Source organism: Aythya ferina, assembly GCF_964211825.1.
Source record: "Aythya ferina genome assembly, chromosome: 5".
NCBI classification, from domain to species: Eukaryota; Metazoa; Chordata; class Aves; order Anseriformes; family Anatidae; genus Aythya; species Aythya ferina.
The window spans coordinates 28,235,117-28,255,012 of NC_140301.1; the positions used below are offsets into that span (position 1 = coordinate 28,235,117).

The window sequence follows — 19,896 nt, forward strand, 5'->3', positions numbered from 1 at the left end:
CAAGCCTTAATAGGCTCAGAAAACTGCGATTTAAAATGTATATATCTGGGAGATCTTTTAATTTGCCCCTTTACTCATAACTTTGAGGATGCAGTCAGACCATTTTCAAGCCAATCTCCCACTCATTGTGACAGAGAAATGGATATATGATGAGTGCAAGAAAGAAGAGAAGGCTGAATAGGAAACCATGTGGGTTTTTCATAATCACTTGGCTCCAGAAATCAAAATTTTAAAAACACCAAATATTGCAGAGAATGGTTGAGTAATGAGAGAGTATGATGTTTTTATCTATGTTTGTACAGTTTAGATATCTTTTTGTGTAGTTTTTTTGTCAAGTTTTGGAGACTGCCAGGACTGCAGAGCAAATCTGAGAGGCAGACCCTGCCTGATTCCTTCTCCATCTCCCCCCACTATTCAAACTCCAGTTTAACAGTCTTGATGTTGCTATGGGATCATTAGTGACTTTAAAATAGCTTCTTTTATCTCTTATGAAATAGCATCACAGAGGCAGCATCAAGCAAAGAAACAGGATCAAACCTGGTTTTCTGCTCACAAACCAGCGCTTCTCTCTGTGCCACTGGGCTTTTCAGCAGCTTGCTGTGGAAGTGAAAGGCTGAGCAGTTGAACAAGAAGAGCTAATGGAGCCCTAGTTAGAAGGTAATACCATTTGAAATGTGGTGAGGGGACCCAGGTGATCTCTCAGTTATCAGAAACAATTTATCAGTATAAATATGGCATCCTCCCAGGTGAATTCCCCTTGCTCTGAAGGCAGCTTGAGTCCACCTGTGAAGCGCTGCACTGTTCATTGCAGAACATCCCATGTTTGTAGCAATTTAATGCAAGCGCTTCCCACCCAAGTCTTCATTAGGCAGACTGTCTGATCCTCTTAATTCTAAAGAAGTCCCCCCAAATAAGTTTTTGTGTGAACTGTATGTTGGGTTGAAAGGCTAGCATACATGTATATGCCTCTGAAGCTTTTCTGTTTGTGTAAAGTCATCCATTGACACGTTTATCCTTTATGTATGTACTGGAATACAGTACAGGCCTTTCTGGATTCTAGAAAGATCCAAAGGATATTTTCTCTCCTCTACTAATAGTGAAAATGTATTAAATTTTACCTGTTTTTTTGTTGTTGTTTTTTTTTTTTTCTTTAGAAGAATTCAGTGAAGTTTAAAGGTTTACAAAGTCTATTCACAAGTACAAGATATTGTTAGCAGGAATTTCCTTGAAACCCACTGTATGAGCTCCTTTGACCACGCTGAGTATTCTTCTGAAATTATCATCTGGGCTGTTGAAATTCATTGCAAAGCAAAAATGAAAAATGAATTTTTGTACATAATTGCAAGTAATTTTTATTCTAACTTTTCCACGATCTTTTAGCCTTTGACAACCTCTTGGTTCACAGAGTTGTGTGTGCTAATGTCTGCGCTTCCAAGTTATTTTTAGAAACTTTGGATTTGCAAGTCAAGAGAGACTTCCCCAGTTCTCATCTTGGGCTCACCCGGGTGCGCTCTGACACAGCTAAGCAAATTTGTCTCAATTTCCTCTCTTTTCTCTTCCCATTTCTCACTGTGGTACTAGCGTGGTAGGGGGCTCTTGGAATTCATAGAAAGAGGAACAATTTTGGCCATTTTATAAAGAAAGCTAAAATTCCCCTCTTCCTGGGCCTGTTCCATGTTCAATATACTGTGTTTTGGGGGAAGATGTCTACATATGCATTGTTACTCAGCATCACATTGCTGGTACGCACTGATAAGATACTGTGCCTCACAGTCAACATCATTTTAGGCCTGGACAAAATTAGTCTTCCAGAATGCACTGAGGCAAGTTTGCTTAAATGCCCAACTTTCAGTCCTGGGACCATGGGAAGTACCAGGGCATTTGCTGTACATCCTGGTAGTGTTTTATTTGAAGGCAGTCACACAGGGGCATCGTTTCCCCTGAGGCACAGTCTTGGGTCAGTCATGCAAAGACCACATAAAACATTTATCTCTCAGAGCTCAGAATAGGTTTCTTTGAAAAACAACAACAAAAAGGGGGGGGAGAAAATAAAAAGAATAGAGCACTTGTTTGTATTGCATAGCTGTGGAGTTCACAATTGTACTGCTAATCTCTGATACCATTAGGCATCAGCCCTAGCTGAAGTGTCATGCTGGCAAAGTGCTTGAAGGAATGTCATGACGTTGTTGGAAATGACATTGGTCATGCAGTAGGGGACAGTCTCCTGTCACAGTCCGTAACAAGCCAGTACCCAGCGGAGCTGCGGTGCTGGTAAAGCCAGACATGCCAGCTTCTGCTCTGAGATGCAAACCAGATTGCCAACTGCTTGTAGGTACTGCTATCTCACAGCATTTTCCAGCAGAGCAGAAATGTTAACCCCCCCACACACACACCTATTCCAGTTACAGCCTTGCCGTGCTTTTCTGCCTCCTAAACAGTAGTTTAGCAGTTGAGACATACTTAGTGCTTTTCATTTCCTGGTCTCAGTTCTTGACCACTGGCCCTGTTTCATCGGTGAGAAGAATTACTTGCAGTCATGGGTTTTTCAAGTATATCTGATCAGGTTCATTCCTCTAGGGAGAAAAATCAAAAGCTTTCAGTGTTTCCCTAGTTGCTGTAGGGCGGCACTGAGTTCTTATAAAAATCCTGCCCAAACTGTATATTAATGAGTGTTGGAGATGTTTTGATTTTTTTTAAGCAGATCAAATAGTTTGTATAAACATAAAATGTATAAGCCACCTTAATTCATTTTTATTATTATTATTTTTCATTTAGATCATCAGACATGGTATTTAAAGAAAAAAGCACACACTCAAGTTTATCATGTGGACTATTACAACGGTCAAAAGTTAATTCTTCAGTTATCTTTTCTGCAAGACTTTTTATAGTATAGCAAGTGAAGTGCGAGCTCTTGTTTTGAAATTTATCATCTTGTCAAAGTGACAGAGCTCATGCGGCATAAAAGGTCCGTTACTATGTTATATATAAACTTTTTGTTTTCCTCTCCTACTGTTCTTGCGGGGAACTAAAAATGCTTTAGACAACAGATGTGGAACACTTAAAATATTTGGAATGTGTGGGAATATGCTGAGGGACCACCTGTCCTGCGATGTGAAAGACAGAATCAGTTTGTGAGCACTGTTCATTACAATGACAGTGACAGAGAACAGGAGGAGACATACAACACGAGTAAAGCAGGATGAAAACTGCTGGGTAATGGTACAGGGCTGACTTTACTCAAGGAACTAAGGGAAGAAAGGCAAACTAATTCAATGTTCATTAATAGGTGGTCAACAATCGACATTTTAGATTCCCTTAGTAAATATAGCCTGAAGCAGTTTTTCTGCTCAGGAAGCTCATGATTATAAGAAAAGAGAGATTTTATCTGATTTAGCCTAAATAAGGTACTTTATTTATTGTCTGACTACTTCTAATAGTCAGATCCTATCTATTTAGTTATAAATTAACAATTACAGCTAATAATGGCTTTATTGACTATCCTTTGTGGAAACAAAGCAAACAAACAAACAAAAAACTATTTACCTGTTGTGGAAAGCCAAGGTTTTGGCAATAATATGGATTCCTTTAGAGCCGGAGGATTTCAAGGTGATGTGTAGCCAGTGTCTGTTTTTGTACACATTTACTATTTATTGACCAAAGTTAACAAATGCCTTTTCACAGATGAGGGAGCAAAGGCCCAGATAGGATCAGCATGTTGCATTTGCATTTCTCCATTCTCAGTTCTGGCATGCGAACAGCCATGATTCTTTATTATCTTTTTCCTTCAATGATTTTTAAAAAGGGGGACATTAAAATTGGGACGATAGCTACTTCCCCGCCTCAGGGAAGAGCTGTGAAGATGGTTAATGTTTACCCCCTCTTCCTCACCCCAGCTGCCACTGCTCTGGTCCTGTCACAGCACAGGGGAAAGGTGTTGTGTGGTGGCTTTGCACATAGACGGGTATAGGCTGGGAAGCAATGTAGCAGATTTTGTTCTAAAAAAAAAATGAAAATGATACATAAATCAGAAAGAAATTCACGCAGCCAGATTCCTTCCTCTCGCTTGATGGGCTTTGGAAGCAGTGAAGCCTGGCTGCACTTCGTGGATTGATCTCACTCTACGTTTTGGGGATGGATGGGAAGCAGACCTTCGAAACTGCCGTCTGCGGCTGCTGGTAGACGCACAGAAACGGCGAACGAAACAGCTGTGGGTGCGTTCTCCTGATTAGGACCGATAGAAGAAGTCAGGACATACATTAGCCGTGTTTCCCACAGCGAGTACAATTCTCCCTGCCCTGGGATATAATGGCTCGCTGCTGTACACTGTGCAAACAAATTACGCGTACTGTGGGAGCCACAACTTTAAATTTCTCAACCTTTTTGCATGCAAAGCTCTAGAATTAATTATGCTTTTTTACATTTAAAGTTCCTCTTAGCTGGCTGGAGGGAGGTCTTTGTGATTAAAGGAAGCAGGTTTCATTGAGCTAGACGAGTTGTGATCTGTCCTCTTTTTCACCTCCCCTCAGGGCAAAGACCAACAGCTTGAGGGTGACCCCTCCAAGAAGTTTCACTGAAAAGGAAGATGAGAAAGGCTGGACAGGCTCTTTCTAATGCTCTGCGCTGGAGCCAGGAAAAGGCAGCTGTTTCTAGCCTTTCTGCCTTTTTTTTTTTTTTTTTTTTTTTTTTTTTGCCTCCCTCCCTCCCCTTTCCTGGTGGCTGAGATCTGGGCTTGCTGCCATATCTGTTTGTCTGTCTGTCTCATGTTGTTTTTCTCAGAGCTTCAGAGGCCAGTTGCCCATAGTCAGTTGCTGGGAACAGAGGTTGTTCCTTGTATCGTCTTAACTCTCCATGCCAGAGTGTTCATGCTTGAATAGGAAACAGCAAGATCTGTCAAAATAGCCCTTTTCTTTGGCGCTTTGAGGCTGCATTCTCCACGGCCATCTGTTCCCTTTCACCCTTTTGGACAATGTTGCTATTTGAAACCAAGCACTCTTTGCTCTCTCCCTTTCCCCTTGCCCTCCCCCCCACCCCCAAATCTGGGAAAAAGGGAAAAAAAAAAAAGTTGTTTCTGGCCCTGCCTGGCCCCTGGAGGATTCAACCATTTTGTAGTCCAAGCGTTAAAAGTGATTTTTTCAGTTTTTTTTTTGTTTTTTTTTTTTCACTGACTTTAAAAAATGTAATACATCTCAGGAGAGAAGAGTCACTGCAGCAGAAGATCATTTTGGATTTATGTGTTATTCTCCACAGAGCATTTCAGTGTCCTGTTGGTGCCTGATGCAGCCTGCAGCACAAACTTGGCACGTCCCAGAATAGTTCGCCTTATAGCAGGAGCGGAAGGAACCTCCTATAGTTAAGGCCATATAACTGTTTCCCTTTTACCCCTCTGTGTCCAGGCAGAACAGCTTATCAGGATGAAATTTTCCAGTCCTGGTGGCTGTCCAAGATTGAATTTATTTGGTTAGTTTGAGATAAAGTGAGTCATTGCTTTTTGAGAATGAGATGAAGAAAAAAGAATATACCTCCTCAGGGCCGGGACGGGACCTGCGACGTGAGGAAAGGGGCTGGCCGGCTGGGAGGCTCCTGGAAGGTCCGGGTCGGCCAGGGAGGGAAGCCAGACCCCTGTAATCCTCATTCATTTTAACATCCTCTATGTTGCTGCCTCGCTCTGTGTATAAGTATGCACACACGCATGGTTTTTCGACTTTGTAAATGAATCCGTTCTGAACAGTGAGCCGCTGTGGGCTGTGCATGTACTAAATTGTTTTGTCGTTGTCTTATAATGAGAGGGAAGACATTTTGTGTGAGTGTAGTGGCTGTGCAATAAAGAAGTCCAGAAGTGCCCAGTTAGCCTATGTGGTGAAGGTACTCCGAGCACTCGGCTGTCCCTGCCAGCTAGGTGTGGAAGGTTTGCCAGGCCAGCCCCAAAAGCATTTCTTCAAGCCACTGTCACAGCCCTCAGCTCGCATCACGGGTCCCTCTACGCTAAGAAACAGATGCAGCTGGTGAGAGGTACGCTGGCAAATGCAGACTCGTCGTTCCCTACCCATGGAAACACCACAGTCAGCCCTGATGCTGTTTGTTGCGAGAAATATCCGCGGCCCTCACTCTGCATTTGCTAGGCAGAGTTAGTCACACGCACCGTTTTTTTACATTTAATGTTTCCTAACTTTTATGTTCCTCATCATACAACCAAAACATTCTTTCAGTTTAGTTTTTGTGATGGATAATATCAGGAGTTTGGCCAAATCTGAACTCCAGATGTGAACAGCTGTAATTTGCAAACCGTCATCTCTAGCCCCCGAATGTTTGGCTGACCTCTGTTTCCATGTTGCAGGCTGGAAGGGAATTGTTTCATCCTGGAATTTCATTTTTGATAACTTTGGTTGATGATCCAAGTACGCTTGTTGTTTTTATTTACACCTAGAGGGAATTGTTTTAACTGTTAATTACGTGACCAGTGTTAAGATCACCGAAGGCTAGATTTTCAGGGAACTGACTGTCATCATAATGCACATTAAAGCAGTTTACTCAGTTTGCGCACAAGAAATCGTAAATTTGAGATCATTAAACACAGCCCTTGTGGTTAGCATCCCCACCCTGAACTCTTAATTATTGGAGATTTCAACCTTCTACACCAGGAAATTGTCAGACGCTGAGATTTGAAAACAATCCTGAAAGAGAACCAGTACTGCAATAATCCCAGGAGCATGAAGGACAGATAACTTCGTTCACCAGTTCAAATGCAGGGAGTGAGGCTGTGATCAAAAATCGTTGTTTGTGAAGGCTTTTTAGTCTATGCGAAGTATTTTGAGAAAGGTCCAGTGGCTGAATGGCAGTGCTGGTGTTAATCGAGCTAACTCACGTGCTGCCAGTGGGCTGGCTGCAGCATCACAACATCCTCTGTGGCTCCTTAGCAGAATATATTTCCCAAGGCAGACTTTTGTGCTCGTTTAAAACTGACTTACGTATGCCTACTGCCCTTTTCTGCCGGCCATGTAGACGTGCCATCAGACTGCTCCCTGGGAAGTGGACAGCCGTGTCAGAAACACCCTCAGTATGGTAGCACTAATTGGCCCTTCTATGGGCCACTTTATCGCACATTGAGTTCTCCATCAGAAACTTGACTCTCTCTCTTCCACCCCCTTCACCCTTCCGCGCTCTGCCTCTCAAATGTAATTTAAGGTTAATTTGCAGACTGGCTCCTACTTTTGCCTCGACTGCTGTTGCTTTTGCCTGCACTGTGTCAGATTTGTGGGTACGGGAGATAAGCTGCCAAGATACTGTTTCTTTACCAGAACATATTTTATAGAAAAAAAATGTAGACTCTGGGAATCCAGTCTGCATTTCAGACCGCAGCATCCAAACATGTCCATGGTGCTGTGAGCTGTGTTCTGAAACACTGCAGTTTCAAAACGGCATCTCTCTCTCTCCATCCCCCAGATGTATTAGTTTTTGTTCTGCCTTTATGGGATTTAGCCGTTTAGGCTTCCAGACTGTTATGGTTTGGTTTGTTGTTTTTTTTTTTTTTGTCCTTGTCAGGGAGGAGTGTAACAGCTGGATCATTTGGTTCTAGCCTGGAAAGTTCGGAAGTGGCAAATCCAGATGATGGGTAAACACTAGCAGAGACTGATGAAGTTTAGCAGCTGAGATTAACCATCCTGGGAAAATCAGATACGATAATACCACGGTTGTGTAGGTCAGAGGGCTGAGGCTTGCAACAGGCAAGGCTTCAGTTGCTTTGACAGCATGATTTTAAATCTCCGTTCTTTATTCAAGCCTTAAGGGGCCTACACATGTGTAACTCTAGCATTCTGCCCTGTCCCTCCTACATGCCTTCTGATTAATATCACGATCTGTTTAATTCCCTGAGGGAACTTAACAGCAACAACAACAAAACAAAAAAACAGCAATAACTTGTAGCATGATTGGTGAGGTGATAATTGAAAGCATTTTCTGGTTCACAGGGCCCTAGCATTGCCAGATGCCATGATTGGGCAAGCTTTGTTTTTTAAACCTATGCATCCTTTATATGTGCATGCAGGCAAAATTCCAGCTGTTTGTTTTTTTTTTTCTTCCCCTTAGAACTGTGGTTTGGGACTTTATTTTCTAGTCTTGGAGAGTAAGGAAGAAGTGAGTGTATAGGATAGGTTAGATGGAAGAAGCTGCTTTAAGTTTTAGTGGTGAGCAATGTGGGAAAGAACTCTGGATACTAAGAATAGGAAATTTAGGACAATTTAGGACAATTCTAGATTTTAGAAAAAGAGGGAATTTCTCAAAATCTCTCATTAGAAAAGGAAAAAGGGTGAGCCAAGCAGTAAAGTATTTATCCTTGGTTGTAGAAAGGTATCGACTCATAACCACTGTCTTCTACTTGGTCTTCATCATCCCTCTCACAGCAGGCCTACTTGCACTCAAAATGCAGGATGAGTAGAGTGTGAAAAGTGATCAGTTTGGTACATCAGGCTGCAGAAGCAAAAAATTCATGCTGGTAAAAAAAAAAAAAATCTGTTCTCAAGAATCTTTAATCCCAGATTCCCTGATTTGGGCTCTGTTTCAGGTGCTGTAAACCACCAGCTGTCTTTCCACCTCCACAGATCTCCTGAGACCTGACCATTTTGTTCATGGCTGGTAGATTGCCTGGCAAGAAATCAGACCAGCTGGATTTTCTCATTTCTTAATGTCAATTCCTTTTTTTAGGTCAGCAGACTGGAGTCTCTGTACTACCATGTGTGTGCTTCTCTCTCTGTCCATGCGTCTCAAATCAAAACAGAATCAACACGAACACACCGATGTCAGGCAATGTGACTTGCTAGGGCAGCCCACGCTGACCGTGGTGGGCACGCTGGTCGGTGGCAGTGGCATGAGATGAAAAACACGCCAGCATCTGGCCAGTTTTCTGGGGGACTTCCTATGCCTTGACCTGGATGGAGGACCCAGCTGAGTCTGCAGGATAGAATTCATCATCAATAGAGTTCATATTGCTTATTTAAAAAAGCTTCTAATGTTTTGTGGAGAATACTAGAAGACCTGCTTTATGCACAGTTTTACTGGTCTGTCACGTATTTTGGTTTATTTTCTGTCATCCCCTAGGGAAGGTTCCTTCTAAGTGGGAAATAAGCAGCAGCAGCAGCAGCTAACAGGCTCTTAAACTGCAATTCTCATGAAAAGAAGGTCTTCAGGTCAGGAGCTATCATTTTGTTCTGTTTGTATGGTGTTTTGCATACGGCAGATGAGAGCTCTAGGAGTTGTCACATGCAATGGCTGTAAAAAAGACAGCAGAAAGAACCTTATTTTTCATGTAATATCAGATTAGCATTGTAAAAATCACCCACAACATGAACACAGATACACAGAAATATACAGTGGTAAACAAAAAGTGTGAAAACTCACCTGTGTGGGATATATGCGATGAACTGTGCTGTCCAAAATTAAAGTCAGTTCATTCTCTTTTTGTCTCGTTCAATGTGTATGGAGATAAGAATTTTGCAGCTGGAGTCTTGAGTGGCAATTTTCTGTCCCTCGATGATGGCTGAATCAGAACAGCAGTTTCAGCATTATCTCCAGTAGGCTCTTCACTTCTGTAGGAGTAACATAGCTACTTACTAGGGTTGGTCAAAAAAATTTCCATTGAAATTGTTTTTTTGTTTTGTTTTAAACTGGGGGATTAGTAGGGGTTTATATTTAATACCGTTGATAAGTATATTTTGATGACTATGCCACTGAAGAAAAAAGAAAACTAAATTACCTACCATTGACAATTTAACTTCAACCTAAAACATTTTTACTTATTGTTATTCCAGTTTACTTTAGATTTTAAGTAATCTTTTGGATTTTTTGCACAGATGTAGACTTACTAGTTGTTTGGAAGTAAAATTGACAGATTACCTCTCTGAATAAAACAAGGCAAATAATTTAAAAGTAAGGATTTTTGCATGGTTAATTTTGTGGCCAAGCTTGATTCCTTACAGCAACAACTGGTTTTCTTGCCATATGTCCTAAGTAATGAAAGAGTGTATGGAGGCAATACTGCCAATACTCAGCAAGCAAGTTTTGACTTTTCTCCCAGGATGACCTGGCACGCCTGCATGATACATTAACTGAAACAGAACCGTATAGTTAGAACAGGGAGAGACATTTTCTTTAGTGTCTGTACAAATCAGTAATTTGTGTTTACCTAGGTATGTATAGATGTGCTTTGTCTCAAGTCAGTGATATTAAATGGTGGTCTAAGTATCTGCCTCCTGTTCTTTTAAAGATCCTGTTTTCTTTCTTTTTATCATCCTCAGCCATTGTCTCTTAGTTTAGTGTATGCTGAGGGCAGAGAGTGTATGCCAGGAAGGGTCTGGACTGACCTAACTTGGCTGACCAGTGAGACGGTCACCAGTGCATGGTAAGAGAATCAGAATCACCTTTTGGCTCAAGAGAACAGTGCAGAGCAGGGCTGCAGATGGCAAAAGTCAGTGAGTGGGAGTTTGAAGAGCTCTGTGGTTAGTTACTTCACAGATGAGTTTGTCCTGTGGGTTGTTTTGTACTGTGCGATGGGTTTTTCCACCACTGGATATTTTTATACTTGTACTTTCTGAATAGGTGAAGATGGAAAAAAAAGATAGGGGTGTGGGGTTTTTTTCTTTTTTCTTTTTTTTTTTCTTTTTACCCCCCTTCTGGTGTCATTGTTAGAGATCTGCACCAAAAATGCAGACTAAATGCAATTATGAGCTCTACTGATGGACCAGAACCCCTGTGCAGAAAAGCTAGACAGCCTGAGCAGGAGGGAAAGTACTTTCGTTCTTATTGCATGGTGTGCTGTTTTGGTTGATATGCCATTTTTATTGAGCTCAGTAGTTTAATTCTTTATAAATATTTTCTCTGCACCTTTGGAGGTTTTTTTTTCCCCTTTTGATAAATCAAGTTTTTATGAAGATGATTTGCTGTTAAAATTTGAAAGATTTGGGGACTGGTAACTTCCGTATTTTGTTATTTCACTATTATTTTGTGAATCAGTCCCTTTTTGCATTCATTGGAAAAAGATTTTTGAATCATCAAATCGATAGAGCTTGCTAAAATTGGCCCAGTGATGGGTATGAACCTATCAAGCAACAACTCTTTCATCTGCGAAGAGAAAAATCTATATGAAAATGTGGGAAGGGTGGAATTCATTGCTCTTTGCAGTTATACCAACAAGGAACAGATTATATATTTTTTAAATCAAGAGTATAATTTCATTCTGCCTGCAAGGACTCCTTGCATTTAAAGACGTTTCAAGCCGCCTATTTCATTCAAGTCAATGGTCTAGATATCCTAGGATTTTCATAGGATAAGACTAATGAAACTGTAATTCCTTTATGATTAAATCCCCTTCGAGCATATTTGCAACAATTGGGACTTGGTTACACAAGGAATTAATTTTTTAAGAAAATATGGTACGCCTTCTCTGTAGAGGAAGAGAAGGTCTTTCAGACCATGCCTGTACTTGTAATTCTCTGGTTGGGCACGATAGAATAAACCCTGAATGAGTATTGAGCTGAATAGCTTAAATCATCCTGTTCCCTCCACTGAAAAATGGAAGGTGGAATAAACCTCCTGCCCCCGTCCTGCCCATGTGTGGCGTTAATCTCAGTGACAACTGACTGACAACTCCTGCCAGGGCAGCAGAGCCCAGAAGTTGTGCACCCCATCTCCTGTTTGGGAGCGCCGCTGCAGATCTCAGTTGAAGAATCACCCTTTTCTCTTTGGTTTGTTTTTCCCCTGGTTGTGCGGAGTCATTTACTTTGCATTTGACTCAGACCACAAGGAGCTTTATTTTCACTTGTGACAGCTGCTCAGTGAGAGTGAAGCAGACAGTTCCTGCTTTGTTCTTGCATCCCAGCACAGACAGGGTCTCGGCGAGTGCCTCTGCTGGTGCCCTGAAGAGCCCAATTTCACAGGAGGTGATAGAAAGAGGTACCTCACGCGGTACTTGGCCTGTCTGATGCTGTGCCCTGTGATCAATTTGAAGCCCTTTAAAATAAAGAAAGGGGTGCTTACTGGCACTGGAGTCACCACTGCATTTTACTTGAGCTGGATCTGCCTGCATCGTGCAGGGGTTTGTTTAGAGGTCTTCTGCTACCCTTCTAGCATGCATCCTCACCTCCCCGTGCTAGGATCCCATCTCTGTGCTTCCACACGCCCACCCCTTTCCCCGCTTACTGCCCCCCTTTATTCCAGCCACAAACTGAGATCTGCCACTTCTCTCATCAGGCTGCCAGCCCCCTTTCCTTCCACCCCCTAGGTGGTCTTCCACCCATTAGCTGAGCAGAAACCCTAATGCCAGGACTGCCTGGAGTGTGGGCAGGCTGGCGAGGTGGGAAATGCCGCCTGCCAGCTGAGTGCACGGAGCTGTCTGTGGGGAAGCACCCACCCCCAGCATGGGTAAGCCCCTCCTGTCACAGCTGGTGCTCCGTACTGCTCTGAGGTGGTTCAGGTTGGACATGTGGGGACCTCTGAGCAGAGACCAAAGTCCTTTAGAGCCAAGGAGCCTTTAGGAGCCAGGTTCTTCTCGGGCCAAGGCTGGCCTGATACTCCTATATCTAAGTCTGAAAATGCCAGGGTTTGGAAGATCAAGGCTGAAAAAATCACTCTGTCTTTGAACAGTTTTATTTATCCATTTTCTTTGAGCTGTTCATTAATGACTAAGTAGTGTTTGAAATAACAGAAAAGATAAGTTTGGCTTTTCTTTAGGGCCATGCTTGAATATAAATCTATTTTCTTAACATACCGTCTTTCCTTCCTCTGAGACGTTTGCTATCTTCTTGTGTTTAGAGCAAGGAGAAGGAATGAAGCATATGCTGTCACTGTCCTTGAACTTCTCTGCAAAGCTGGCGCTGCTTCCCCTGCATTTAGCTCGCTTCTTGTTGGTTTGCCTGTCTGCCTAATGCATCGGATTGCAGGAGGATCCCTTATAAAATGGAAACCTTTCCTGTGAGGCATTCCTTTCCATCCTGTAAAAAGTCTTCACTGTAACTTTGCTCCAGGCTTACTAACCACTTTGCACCAGAGTCATAAATTTGAATAACTTCATGGAAGAGGATTTGCCTGAAAGTGGGTCACACACAGCCCTCTTCAGATGGGGGCTGACACAGCATGGTACAGTAGGCTTTCTTCTGTACAATACAATAAACTAAACTACAGCAATTAGCTTGCTTGTTCTGCCACAAGCCTCACACCTCTAGCACTCCTGTTCACTTTGGTGCAGGTTTCAGGCCTGCAAGGAATGCAGCATTAGGATTGCTGTGGGGCCGTGCCTTCCCTGTGTCACCAGGCTCCAGACCTTGAACCGCTTACGTGTCCAGTTCAGGACCCCAACAGCAAGATGTTGCTCTGCGTTAGCTACTGTAGAGAGACAGACTTCTGCAGCTGTTAAGCCAACAATCGCTGCTTTCGGAGCGCCTGGGCTTTTTTTATGAAGGCAAAGGTCCTCTGGCAGTTCTGTGCCCACCAGAGCTGACCTTGAGCTGCCTCTGTTGAATTTTGTGGTTCCTACCGATTTCTAGCAGGTGGGAAAGGACAGTGCCAGCTACAGGAGGAACTTTTGGCTTCTTCTGTTTGATAAAGAGAGGATTGCGAGGCTTTAAAGCTGCTTCTCTTTCTTTTTTTTCTCCCTTAGCCTGTTTGTACAGTAACAATATTTTATTTCTGTGGTGCAGGGATTTTGCGGAACTGAATGAACTTAATTAAGTAACTCGGTTTCAGTCATTTTAAGGGAATGGAATACAGACCTCCCAGCACCCTGCTTTTAACACTTGAACCTGTTCTTCCCTCCATGTGGCAAATTAAATCAGAAATGTAGATGAAGATAAATTATTCTTGCTGGCACATCCACCTTCCCAATGCAGCTTGGCTGGGCTAATTAACAGAATAGTATTCCTGATGCTGCAACTTCCAGTTAGGTGCTCCTGTGGTGTGTAATTCAGGCAGAAGTCTGATGCCTGTTAAGACACCAACACCTTTGTTCTGGGGAAAGAAAAGCAGTCATCAAGCAGCCATCCTTACTGGATGGCACCGTTGTAGACTGTTTTCAGACTGGAACAGGTTTTGTTCAGAAGTGGATATTGTGCATGCTGCAGGGAGTTACCGTGATGTGGGAAGTAATTCAGTCAGCTACCAAGTCCAGGCTCCTGGCAAACTATTGGCTTGAACCAGGTGCTTCACTATTTTCTTTTGTAGACCCTAAACATTTAAAGACCTAATTCAAAGCCAGCTGATGTCTCTTCAACCTTGATTTACTCAGGGAAAGGTGGAGGGGAGGTTTGAGGTCTTCAGATGGGTCCTTTAGGACACTGCAGTGATTCCAGGCCCTTCTCTCCAGCCTGCTTCTCTCCTCTGCCTAATGCAGTCTCATACAATATCCATGTCATTGTTTGCAAACTACCAGTAGTGATATAAATAATGATTTTTACTGCGTGATAGTAATTTTTGGTCTTGCCCTTTCTACATATTTTACCAAATAATAAGCTTAAGCGAATGAAGAAACTGTGTTTCTATTCTGAGTAGCTGGGGGGGCTGGAAGTAACAAAACCTACAACCTTACAGATGTAAAAGCAATTAAGGGTCTTAGTCTGAATCTTCCAGAAACTCTGCTGGGGCATGAGATGACTTTGTCATCTCAGTACAGTTATTGCTTCCAAAACCTCATACTTACAATTTAAGTTTCAACATATACTGTTGCATTACTGATTGTTTTGACAGAAACTTAAGACTGCTCTGAAATTTGTATTGCAGAGTCAGTGCAATGCCTTCTGTGTTTTTTTTTTTAAGTCTATTTTTGCCCTTTAAAACATCAGCTACCTTGTAGCAAGGTGAAATATTTCTTTAAGAGCTGTGACTGGCTCTACCAGGGCGTAGAAGTTAGAGCTGTCATACTATATAATCTGCTTTTTTACACTCTAATAATCTTTTCCACTGTTTTCTTTCAAGGCCTTGTCTGGTCTAACTTTAATTAACCAGGATTTCATGACCATCCTGAGGAAGCAACTTTGTTTTTTTCCTGATAGATGTTGTAATTTTTTGTTGCCTTAATTTTGTGGCAGTTTCATTTGTTGTGTGATAGATGACAGAAAGTTTCCTTCCTTTAAATCCAACTTTTTCTCATTCAACTTCAGGCCAACACTCGTAGCTTTTAAACATTACACAGTGGCTGTCTCAAACAGTTCAGTTTTCAACTTGCAGATTATCATTATATCCACATAACAATTGTTTTATTTTTTTCCTAAATGTCTTTAATTTGCCTGTTTTGCTCACTTCTTGAAGTGTCATTTGAAATATAAGCAAATGAACCATCTACCTGTTCATCTTGCACAGAATTTGTGGTAAACAGAGGTGAAGGGCTTGGGCCCCTGCCTGCCTGCATCTGTATGTGTATGTGTGAGTGGGCTCTCTGGCTTCAGTGCTAGAGAACTCAGGTGAAGTGACAATTCAGCAAGCTGGATCATGCTGCATTACTTGAAACACTTCTTTATGTTATCATTGCTGATCACAGCAAAGTGCATTTTCCTTCAGGGTTATATAAAGTTCATATGATTTCCAAGACACCAGAATGGTATTTTACGGTTAAGGGGCTCCTTGCTTTGTGGGAGTTGCCTGCTTGCACAAAGCAGTATGTTAATGTTTAGATAGAGTATTGTTGCACCGCATTCTGCTCCTTTAAATTCACTTTTCATTGTTTAGTTATATATACACTGTCACTCTGCTGGCCTGCTTCCCCGTGCCCACAGAAAGCTAGTTTGCTTGGGGATATGTCTAAAAAGGCAAACACAAGTGTGTCCCAAGCATGGTACACCTCCAGATATTTAGGAAAATATAGTGATCTCTACAGGAAGGTACTGGCTACTGTGCAACATATCCTTAATTCTTGACATTTCATGTAGGTACCAGAGGGTAAGATGGAGCACTCACACTGCAATTGTATAGATAAATTGGAATGGTAGGAATTTCATGCAATACTATAGGTACAACTTGTGATTACTTAGCTTAGGGAAAGACTTGAGATGACTGATCAGAGTTTCCATGTCTGTGGTGCGGTCCTGATGCAGTTTCTTTCACAATCAGTTCCAGGAGCATCTGGAAGCGGGAAGAAGGAGTCTGGTTGTGTGACAGCAGCCCTTGGCAACACATGGAGTCACAGCGTCAACACCAGGCTCATACTGCAATACCACGACTTGCCAACAAGACAGGTGAGAACCTGATGACAAAGAGAACTTAAGCCACACAAGCAGTGCCTGGTCACTTGGGCTAACTGTACTTCAGCCCATGGGGATGCTATGATCTGTGTGTTGAGAAGAGACCAGTTGCTTATCTGGGGTGGAGGGCGGTCAGTTTCCTTTGCTTTTTGGGGTTGGCCAGTCCTCCAGTGCCTCCCTGTGTTAGCATGGGCTTATCTGAGTCACAGGACCTAGTGTGTGTTGGCACAGGCGTGCAAATTCCTTGAGCTGTTAGGGCATCGCATATGGTGGAGATGAAGGTAATCCCTAAAGTGCTCTTTCCTGTACAAGGGTTTTGGGGCAGGACTGGGAGGTTAGTCCTTTTGGTACCATAATTGTTTTGCTGTCATCTTTTCCACTCTTTTGTGCCAAATTTCTGCTGTGACTGTTAGGATAGGGAGTGCTCTATCTCCTGCAGCTACTGTCTGCAAGCGGAGGCTTGCTGCCTTCACCAGCAAGCTTAACTTTGAGCAGTAAATATAGCAGCAATTTTCCAGAAGTGCGTCTGCGAAAAAAAGAATGGTTACCCTTTTCACTGAGAGATTTCATGCTTTTGAATGAAACATAGTAGCATTTTTGCCTGCAATCTTCACCTCTTAATTAAAATTAAAAAAAAAAAAAACTGTGAAAAGCATGGAGGCAAGACATTTGGGGTTTGATTGAGGGAATGACATTTTTTTTGTTTTTAAAAACATCATAACCCATGATTTCATCTGTCCTTTGGGATATCTGCGGTTATAGTTGCTTTTGGCTTTGTCTATTCTGTTTTTGCATTGATGTAACTCTTTCCAAAGGCTGTGACCCTCAGTCTTAATGTTATTGATTTTCTGCCCGTTAAAAGTAGAGTACTGTCAGAAAAAGTGCTATGCAAAATTTGTACCATCTTATTCCTATAGTATTATTACCACGTGTTCTAATTAGAGCTCCTGGTTGTGCTGCCACAACACGAGGTTTCTCACTTTTAGGTTGCAGTCTTTCTCTCTTCTGGAGAGAAAGTCATTGTTTTATTCTGCACTTTATGAGTAAAATTATAAAGATGGCACTTCTGTTCCTGCGAGGAGGGTACACTGAAGCAGAAGTGGTCCTCTGGATTCTCAGGTAGCAGGTTAAGTGTGTCAAATACAGTTAGAAAAGGGATCTTCTGGACTTCCATCTAAAGATTGTCCACAGTTGAATATAAACATGCTCGTACTGCTGCTTTTATTCTGGACTGTAATGAGTTTTCTCTTACTACATATGTGTGAAAAATATAAAGCTCTTCACAAATTCTGTGGATCTCTTTGGAGATACATGAGAGGTGGAATTGGCAAAGGCGAAAAGGAAAGAGTGGGCAAGAGACTGGGCAGTGTGCTTCTTCATGCTACACAAAGTCAACTAAAAAGGTTTAAGAACTTTCCTCTGACAGTGGAAAGAGGCAGCAGTGCCTCTGAAGAATATTCAAATACTATGTGTAGCTTTTCTTGATTTTGTTTGAGAAGTATTACATCACAAGTGTATGAAGTGTTATTTTCAAGCCTGTATAATTCCGTATGTTACGATGCACTTAACAAAAGCGCAGTTTTAGTCACTGTTCTTAACTCAGTTTTATCAGCTGCATCCCCTCACTTGCACGTAACACCATAGGCTAACTCTGTTGCGGTTAAGTAGAAGGACTAAATCTACAGTTAGGAAAAACAGCTTTAGTAAATCCTATATATGTTATTAAAGGCAAAGTAATTTGAAACAGAAGTGTGACATAAATAGTTATATATCTGTGAAGTCCATGAATGAAATAGGATATATGAATTATATCTTGCAAATACTTTCTTGCTGCTGATGTCTGTCTCCTTTTTTTAGATAAATTGTCTTTTCTTCAAGTCATACAAATCTTTCAGCAAGACATAGAGTTCCAAGTAGAAGAGGGCATCTAGAGTTACCCCACCTGCAGCAGGATTGTATTGATAAAATTACTAAAATTTTGCACACACAGTTCCTTTATAACTGTTTTATACCCACTTTCAGAAATGAATTGTGAATAAAGGTTCCTCAGTTCCTGAGATGCCATTTCAGTCATCATAAGGTGGGTCTGTCAAGAGGTATTGGGTATCAGCGCTATGAAAATCAGCACTTTTTAAGGAAGCTTAAGTTGGAGGTCCAAAATTTCCAAGTCAGTAATCATTTTTACAAATTCTCATATTACTTTATACATACATATATATATATATATATATATAAAAGAGCTCAAGATTATCTCTGTAGTCCAAATTATCTTTCCTTGGTTTTAAGTGAAATTTAGGCCCAGGAAATTAATGAAAGAATGCAGTTGGTCAAGAGATCTGGGTGAAAACTAGGGCACTATTAAGGGCAAAACCTGTGTTTTATTCTGACTTGCACAGTGGACACATTTTATTTTCTTCAAAATGTAAGAGAATTCTTTGTCTCTTCAGTCACCTTATGACTTGAGGAAGATCTTCCTGGCTCTACCTTCTCTCCCTCTTGCCCTGGAGGCGCTGGGGCTGTAGTGACAGTGATCTTCCCTTACATCTGACTTGTACAGTAATAGAGCCAGCGTGTTTGTTCGCGCTGGGAAATCTTACCTGTCAAGACAGAAATCAACACTTGAGGTGTGCTGGGCCATGAGGCCCAAGGGTGGTATTCTTCAAAATGTGAAGATAAAATCATTAAGGAGGATTCAAGCAAGCAGCTTGCAGGAAACACAGGATCTCCTGGGCAGCACAGACCCCTGTTTTGCTAGATGTTTGTTCTCACTCATGCAGTTCTGAGCTCTGGGAAAGCTTGGGGTTGGTGCAGTAGTCTGCAGACCTAAAACTTTGGGGAATGCCAGGGCAGCAGGTGGCAGAAAGAGTATGCAACAAATCTAGGGAAATCAAGCACAGAGTTTCTACGCAGGAGTTCATGAAATTTGAGTAAGAGATTCCTTCATTTTGTTTGTCCTGAAGACATTTTTTCAGCCAACTCTCCCTTTTTCCACCCCACCCTCCACATGTCTGTTGAACATTAATAAGACGACAGCCAGTTCAGCAAAGTAATGAAATTTCTGGAACATCCTGCCTGCCTTCAAAACAATTAGCTTTGCTTTATTGCTTGGATAGGAACAGGTTTCTTAAGCTGATGAACTTTCCTCTTTTGTCCCCTTCTAGAAGGCAGTGTCCTGGTTTTGGTTTCCTCCAGGACAGAAGCAACGCCACAGAGGGGAGGGCAGGAGCAGGTTTCCAGGCTGCACTGGGATTAGTTGTCCCGTCAAAACTCACCAGTGTGGACTGCAGCAGCAGCCTTCCCGCTGCTGAGGTGGGGCGGAAGCTGCAGGAAGTCCAAAGCAGCACGGTGGCTTAAGAGCTTGGGAGAAAGTGGGAGAAGTTAATCATTTCACACAAACGTGTTCATGAAGGGAGCTTGCTATTATCTGTTGGGTATATGGATACTGATACTTGGTTCTCCCCAAGGGGTCTTGCAAGTCATTAACCTTGACATTTGTTTTCCTGAATTCCATACATAAACATGCAGGCCCTTTGAGTTTGGGCCAAAACCAACGGGGCTGCGCTAGGAACTATCAGGCTCCTCGGTTACCCCTATGCTTATAATTATCCTTCTTTCCTGAATTGGAGTCAGCAGGCTCCAAGATTACTGTTTTCATGTGTGCTCAGCTGTCTTTGGGGGACAG

General features: G+C 42.1%; 1 protein-coding gene across 15 annotated transcripts in view; it reads left to right on the forward strand.

The window, feature by feature from the left end:
* RAD51B (RAD51 paralog B) overlaps positions 1 to 19,896 on the forward strand; it is a 459,905-nt gene that overhangs the window by 250,823 nt on the left and 189,186 nt on the right. For all 15 annotated transcript variants that reach the window (XM_084519471.1, XM_084519466.1, XM_084519474.1 and 12 more), the window contains one exon: positions 16,084 to 16,208. In XM_084519471.1, the coding sequence (XP_084375597.1) occupies positions 16,084 to 16,208 (125 nt within the window). The remainder of the gene's footprint in view (positions 1 to 16,083; positions 16,209 to 19,896) is intronic.